At 44.1% G+C, this 7,733-nt stretch overlaps 1 protein-coding gene across 1 annotated transcript; it reads left to right on the top strand.

Moving 5' to 3' along the window:
• Nucleotides 1-1,987: 1,987 nt before the first annotated feature.
• PPP1R3C (protein phosphatase 1 regulatory subunit 3C) lies at nt 1,988-6,145 on the top strand. The gene is made up of 2 exons (XM_027648102.1): nt 1,988-2,048; nt 3,597-6,145. Exons 1-2 carry the CDS (start codon nt 2,035-2,037, stop codon nt 4,540-4,542), a joined length of 960 nt encoding a protein of 319 aa, XP_027503903.1. The 5' UTR covers nt 1,988-2,034; the 3' UTR covers nt 4,543-6,145.
• Nucleotides 6,146-7,733: the final 1,588 nt, after the last annotated feature.

Raw genomic sequence — 7,733 nt, 5'->3', positions numbered from 1 at the left:
ATCATCTAGGCTGCAAACTGTTTTTAAAAATATACATTTAAGGTTTAGTGAAACTATGGCAGCTATAATAAAACTGTTTTTACTATTGCTAACTTGTTGCAATTATCTTACTACATTTAATGTGCAACTTATTCAGGAAAAGACAAAGAACTAGTATGGGTGATCAATTTGGCTTTCCTTGTTACAGAAGCAGTTGAAGGTACAACCCCCTATGATGGGTCTTGATTTTATAATCAGCCTTGCCTCTTCCAGGAATATGTTTCTGCCATTGTGCACTTACAGATGTCAGAAAAGCTGAAATGCCACAAAATGCTGTCAAATGCATAGTAAGACAATGAATGTTTTTCCTCTGGTACTCCCATTTTAGCATTTTCCCATTTTCCTATTTGAAAAGTAAGACAGACAGATCTGCTGATGACAGAAGAGCTGCAGATCCAAAGTATCTGGAAACCTGAGACTTCTATTAAAAGCACAGCTAGGGAATCATCACTGACAGGACAAACTGGTGTGCTAACTCAGACAACCCTATCAGTTTGCCTCGATGCAGGGATGCCTCCTCGGATGAGGAAAGAGTTCCCTGGCCTTGCACAGTGCTCTCTGCTTGTATTGGCAACTGGAAACTGGGGCACCAGTCCACGGCCATGAATGTGCTCCAGATTACCAATTAGGCACAAAGTTGCTGTATCCAGTCCATATTTACTGACTTGGGCAATGATTTCCACATGAAAGGCTCTGCATCTCAGTACTTTTTTTTTGCTAAGCATATAACTTTAAATAATCTTTCCTTATGTTTTCCAAGTCAGGCAAAACAGGTATTTTAACACAACAGGAACAAAATATTTCATAGCAGCAAACAGTGCAATGAGCTACTACATAGTACCAGAAATATGTGTAGCAAAGCCTTGAGGTAACTACTTTTGTGCAGGCTTCAAGCAGCTCTTATCTAATGCCTGCAGATAGTGTGATAGAGCAGCCTCAGCTGCTGCACGTGATCTCTGATAATGCAGCAGCCCAGCTAAGTGGTGCTGTGGGGGAAGTTGCATGGACAAACATTCAAGTAGCACAGGCTCATAAAACTTCTCCAGAGTTATTAACTCATTTTTTATAATGGGTAAATAGAAGAGATTTGATAACTGCCAGCCATGTGCCCAGTCCTCCCTTATACCCATGGGGGGTGTTGGGCCTGGCTTACTGCTGCCAGGCAGGCTGCTGGAGCTGAAAGTATTTGTAGCTCCTCCTAAAGAAAAATTAACTCTTTGCAACTAGTAAGGCTACTAGCAAGGCTTCCAACACACAGGTGCTATTTTCTAGCACTTTCTCTAGCAAATTATGAGAAAATATCATCTGTCTTTCAGAGGGACCTGCAGTGACCAGAAGATAAGAGAAGGTAAAGAAGAGGAAGAGTAATGGGAGCAGCAGGGATGCAACTCGAGAAGCACAGGACCAGGGAAGATCGTCCTGAATAACTGGCACCAGGAAACAGAGCAGTATTTTCCAAAGCCTTGTCTGCATTGCCAGTTAGTGCTTCAGGCTTCATCTGTGTGACACTTAGTGTCATGTACTGTCACGAAAGGCAGGAACTTCAGTCACCAAGCAGCAGAGCTAAGAAACTGAAGTCTTACTGTCCTATGAATACTCTCATTATACGTACAGAGACAGCATACTGATCCATGTGCCATGCATCCATCAGCAGGAGCCTCTTCGGAGCCCCTGCCCTTCCGCAGCTCCGCAGCCGCCCTGCGGGGGCCTCGCTCCTGCCGTTCCCTAAAGGACGGGAGAACACGGCAGTGCCAGACCGGGGTGGGGGTAATGAGAGGGAACCCGGGGGGTGTGTAAGCACGAGGGTGTCACGGGCACGGCACGGGCACCCCCGACCCGGCCTGGACGCGGCGGCAGCATCCATCCCCCTCCACGGCCCCGCCCGGGCCGGAGCCGCCCCTTGGCCGCGGGCCGCGGCCCGGCCCCATAAAGGCGTCGGCGCGGCGGGAGCGGCCCCGTAGCAGCGGCAGCGGCGGTGGCGGTGGCGCGGCCCCCATGCACTGCACCAGGTAAGCGCCGGCCCCGCTCCGCCCCGGCCGGGACTGCGAGCGGAGCCGGCCCCGGGGAGCGCTGCGCCGAGGCTCCCTCTGCTCCGCGTCCCTCCCGCCCCTGCGAGTCCCCCGTGCCCGGGCAGTGCCCCGCGGTGCTGCGCGACCCTTCCCTGGCTGCTCGGTGTTGCCTCCTCCAGCAGCCTTTCTCAGGTTGTGGCGTCGGCTTTTGCCTGCTTGGCTATTTTTTTTGTTATTTCGGGTTTTTTAGTTTGCTTTTTTTTTTTTTTTTGACACTGCAAAAGCTCAGGAGCAGCGGGTCGCCAAAGTTGCAGAGAGAGTATTTTTGAAACCCGAGTTCTTTTCCTATTAAAGCAAAGCAAAACTTCATTAGTTTGATTCGGGTACTCTCGAATCTCTACTACTTATTATGGCAAATACCTCCACAATAAAAAAAAAAAAAAAAAAAGGAGGCGAGGCCAGCACAGATTCTACTTTGGTTTTGGCAGGGCTCTGGAATACCAGGGAGAACTCTGGGAAGCAGAAAGCTATTTTATTTAAGTGGCAAAGCCTATGCCTTGCTATGACTCAACAAAATTCTGCATTTCCAGCAAGGACTGCATCCATCTCAGTAGGGATGTGCTGCCGTCGAAGCCCCTCTTTACAAATATTCAAGCTAACTGGCCTTGAATGGTCCATGTTCTTGCATAGTAATTGTGATATTCATCATCTGAGAGCATTAGGAGTAAGCCTTTACAAATAAAGCTGTAGCATTCTTATTGAATACTTGCTGTAGGCTTTTGTCATGGTCTTTGGGGATTATCAAAAGTTGTTTTTAAGCCAGTTCTTGAAGCATAAGGAGGTCTCTCCCCTCCCTCATTTTTCCCCCTCTTCACTCAGCAGTCAACATTAACCGTGCAAAGAGCTGTATTACTTAGACCTGGGTTAGTAGCTCATAGAAGATATTTCCAAAGGTGCTTTAGGATTTTTGTTCATTTGAGTTATTCAAAATAAATATCTAAAATGTGGACTGACGGTTCAAAGCCACAGTGTGATGGTTCTGCTTCAAGGTACATAGAATCCCCTTTGAAGTTCTGATGGGATGGTCAACTTGCTTAATATAGTGCTGTCTCTCTCCAGAGATGAAGCAGCTGATCCAGCTTGTTGGAATTTTAAGACCTGGGTTAGAGCCTCTAAGAAGGAAGCTAAAGTGAATGAGCACTTCCACTTTAACTGGATCTGTTTTACTGGTTACTAGAATGTTCTTTTTCCTGTATTTTCAAGGAAATATGCTCTATTAGCTGTCACTAAAATCTGTTTTTATCCAAGAGGTTTGGATAAAGCAAAGATTTGAATTGAAGAAGTTCAGGATTGGCAAGAAATGACTGGCTAGTCTCACCCTAGTTCCTTAGGTAGAACTGTCAATTTTAATTTAGGCTGCATTGTTTAAAGCTGTGTAGAGACAAGGCCATGAATAATTAAGAGAGTGGATGAAGCAAATATGCATTCTTAAGAAGCTTCTTATCTGATGTAATTAACAAAAACACAGGACATTATTGTTTCTTTCAGAATGATACAGGTCTTGGACCCGAGACCCTTGCCAAGCTCCATCATGCCTGTGGACATGGCCATGCGAATTTGCTTAGCCCATTCTCCACCACTGAAGAGCTTTCTCAGCCCTCTCGAGGACTGTCAAAGAAACAACTTTGTGAACAGACTCAAACCTCTCAGACCGTGCCTTCATGTGAAACGTGACTCCAAAGATCAAGAGAACGACTGGAACCACTCGCCAGCCCGAGCCAAGAAGAGAGTCGTGTTTGCAGACTCGAAGGGGCTGTCCCTGACGGCGATACACACCTTCTCTGAGTTCCAGGAGCACTCTGGGTGGGATCTTCAGTTTGACCTCTTAGACATTGAGCACATAACATCTAACTTAAAACTGCACGAGGAGAAAAACTTGATTCTGGATTTCCCTCAGCCCTCAGCCGACTACCTGGACTTCAGGAACCTCCTGCAGAAGAACTTGGTCTGCCTGGAGAACTGCGCCCTGCAAGAGAAGGTGCTGTCGGGCACTGTGAAAGTAAAAAACGTGAGCTTTGAGAAAAAGGTTCAGGTTCGAATTACTTTTGATACCTGGAAGACCTACAGGGATGTTGACTGTGTATACATGAACAATGTTTACAGCGATTCTGAAAACGATACCTTCTCATTTGCCATCGACTTGCCTCCTGCCATTTCCTCTGAAGAGAAGATAGAGTTTTGCATTTCTTACCAAAGTGAAGGACATACCTTCTGGGACAATAACGAGGGTCAGAATTACAAGATTGTTCATGCAGAGTGGAAGCCTGATGGTGTTCAGATACCCTCTGCCAAGGAAGACTGTGTAGATCTTCAAACTCCAAGGAGAGGACAAGAGAGAGAGCCTGATCAGCTTGGCAGTCCGAGGCTATCCAGTGGCCTCTTTCCCCAGTGGCAGAGCTTGGGTCGGATTGAAAATTCATCACCATATTGGTGATCCATAATACCAAGGAGTTATTCTTCCATTTGGCAACAGAACAGCATTAGTTTTCTGGTTCACATTAGTTTTATGGTTCATCATACATGATGAAACCACCTGGCAGGTTTTGTTTGCTGTCTAAAGAAATCCAAATTCACTAGTCTATGGGACTTGTTAAACCATATTATGCTACTGAAGTTCTTAGCCAAACCTTATCCTTGGAAGGAAAGAAAACCGAGGTAAAACACACGCGTATGCCACCTACTATAGGAATAGCATGCCCGTATCTCCAGTATATGCTGCTTTCTTTCTGTTGTCAGGTCTCCTGGGTCACTCTAGGGGAGAGACTTGCAAAGTAGTATGGAAGGCAATGGTATGTTAGCAAGCTGTAGTAACTGTATGCGTGAGAGTATGTGTGTGTGCACAGGGCTGTTATATTAACAGAACGTCACAATTCACATTGCACCTATTAGGAGTGCAGTAGATGCTGTCAAGAGACTTGCTATGAGCCTCTATGTGCTTGTAGCAGAGGCAGGTAGGGATGCATTGCAAAGATTTGTGGCTTCAATATAGGTTAAGAAATTTGGACAGGATAATGGATAAGTAAGAAAAGAGGAAGAGGTAGAATGTGCTATATAACTTGGAGATGTGCAATGTTCTAATTGCTTCTTTCCAAAGCTGTTTTTCTAAATCGAAGGGGAAGTTCTAGGGGATAAAAAGACTAAAGAAAATAAAACAAAGTGAGTGGTGGAAGTGACTATGACTTTGAGAAGATGTCTATCCTCACTGGCTTTGAGAATGCCTTGCATTTGATAATAAATCTAACCTTGACTTCATCATCCTACTCACTTAGCAGGCAGATGGTTACCTTTTAATGTTAAAAGAAAAACGTACTTTTAGAAAAAAATTTCAAGCCACCCTAATATGCCTGAAATGGGGTCAGGTGACAAAATAGCAGTTTGTAAATTTCTTGATCTGTAGCAGCATTAGGTGCTTCTATTCATCACCTGATCTAATCTTACAGCATCTGATGTTTGACTATCCTACTCCCAATTGCAAAGTTAGCAATGACTTTTCACAAGTGCATAACATGGGCAAGGTCCTTCATATTGAAGACAGTGAATTTAGTTGCACTTTGTGAAAATTAATTTCTTTTAAAGAGCAAGGCTGCTACTAGTTTTTTCTAGACTGATTATAGGCTCGCATATAGAAAACTGTTCTATTTTACCTCATTTTTGAAGTTCTTTTTTTTTAGACTTCAATAAACTAATATATATTTTGTATCTGTATGCTTATAATTTGGCTTTCTGAGCTGTCAAACTGTAAAGGTGATCTGTGTTTCATGCAAGACTTGTCTGAGAAATTGTCCAACACATGCTCAGTGGGTGTGAATATTGGCACACCTTTTAGCTGTACAGAAATGGTGTTAACATCAAAATATAAATCACATTTTTGTCCACAGCTAAGTATAATATCCTGAGTGTGAAGCTATTTGCAGTGCAGTGAGATGATAATTACTAAGGTGAAATAAATCTCCTCCACTAATTGCACTTTTCCGCTATGTAATCCTTGCTGTTATGTGTGAAGTAGCCATTTTAAGAATAAACTTTATTTTGATATACCTGGTTCTTGCTTTGTCAGTATTTTCTCAACTTCTGTAAAACAACTTAGTTGTGATACAAGGTACAACCAGTTCTGTACCATGGGATTTGCTAAAGCTGGCTATGGTATGGCATCTCAGGTCAGAAGCTGGCATTACCCTGAAGACAAAATCCTTCACTAAATGAGAGGTCACTAAATGAGAGATAAGTGGCAAGTTGTGCCACTTAAAAAAACCCCACTATATCTCACTAAATTTAACTTGAGTATTTTTGTTTGACAGATTCTGTCAGGGATCTTGCTGTGCTGTGGGCAAGACTGGCAGGAGCCTGTCTTAATCTGATGGCCAGACTTATCTGCTGAGCTATAGCATACTTGGTGCTTGGATAGATGAATCTGGACAGCAGCACTTAATGCTTTCTGGCTTGCTTTCACCTTAGCTTGACTAGTTATGCTGCTGTTTGGGACATTGAGAGGTTGGATTTTCCCCTTTTGTATGCAGGAATCCAGCAGAACTGCCATCAGTACCAAAAATCTCTCTGCAAAATGAAGTGTCTGTCTCTGAGCCAGTCGTTCACTGTTGCCCCTGCACCATGGGCCTAACCTCACAGTTACTTAGAATGGAGACAAGGGTGCATAGTTTCCAAGGGCCCTAGTCCCCTGAGGGGCTGGCAGAGGGTTTTGATATATCCCTGATTCTCTTTCATGGCAGTTTAGAGCAGCACAGAGTCAGAAGATGCTAACCAGCACGGGTTGCACACCAGCTACTTCATATGGGATTTCTCAGTACAGTAACTCAGTGACAAGGTGCAGTTTAATTCAATCTGTTGTACACAAAATCAAGGGTTTCCCAGCAAGAGATCTAGCTTTCATTATGGAAAAGCAGTTCCCAAAAGGCAGAAGACATGGAGCTAACAGCATTTTGCTGACCTGAGGAATGAATTTAGAGCTTCCACATTGCAAAGCCTGCACTGAATGCAGAGCCCTCCTTTCCCCAACACTATCTACCAGTCTCAAACTCTACTATGTACAACACTGGGTCTTACTGCTCAGGAGCTCTTATGATACATACTGCAGCACCAGCTCCCTGCTCTAGAAAAAAGTGAACCGAAGAGAGATTTGTAACTTAAGCAGCTTGAAGGCTCCTCTGCCTTAACGTGGAACTTTACTTCAGTGAACTAGATGCAAGGCTACTAGTTAGAGCAGAAGCCTTCCAGCATGAGGAGTAGCTTTTCTTATCCTCCAGCTGGGTTTTGTGACCAGCCAGCCCAACTGTCTGCCTGACACATAAATCACTTAAAAATACCAGAAGACAAGTTCCTTTGACCAAGCCTTGGCATTAAGCCAGGTTCTTTGCCAAGATGCCTTGCAAGGTCTTACTTGCCCAGCAGAGAGTCAATGTAGTGTTGCTCTGCAGCTCCAAAGCCCTCACTCAGCTGAGAGGGCAAAGGATTTCTCCTTTTTCCACTCCTTACCAAAGCAACACAGTTTCACTCCTTCCTCTTTTAAAACAGAGCTTGTGTTTAACACTAAAGCTTGTATCCATCAAAATGGTAACAGGCTCCTTGAGAAAACTAAGGTATATTAACTGAAAAAAATATTCATCTTAC

This window comes from Corapipo altera, unplaced genomic scaffold (assembly GCF_003945725.1).
Source record: "Corapipo altera isolate COAL_440 unplaced genomic scaffold, ASM394572v1 56, whole genome shotgun sequence".
NCBI lineage: Eukaryota > Metazoa > Chordata > Aves > Passeriformes > Pipridae > Corapipo > Corapipo altera.
The sequence above is the reverse complement of the archived record's forward strand: the minus strand, read 5'-3'. Positions and strand labels throughout refer to the sequence as shown.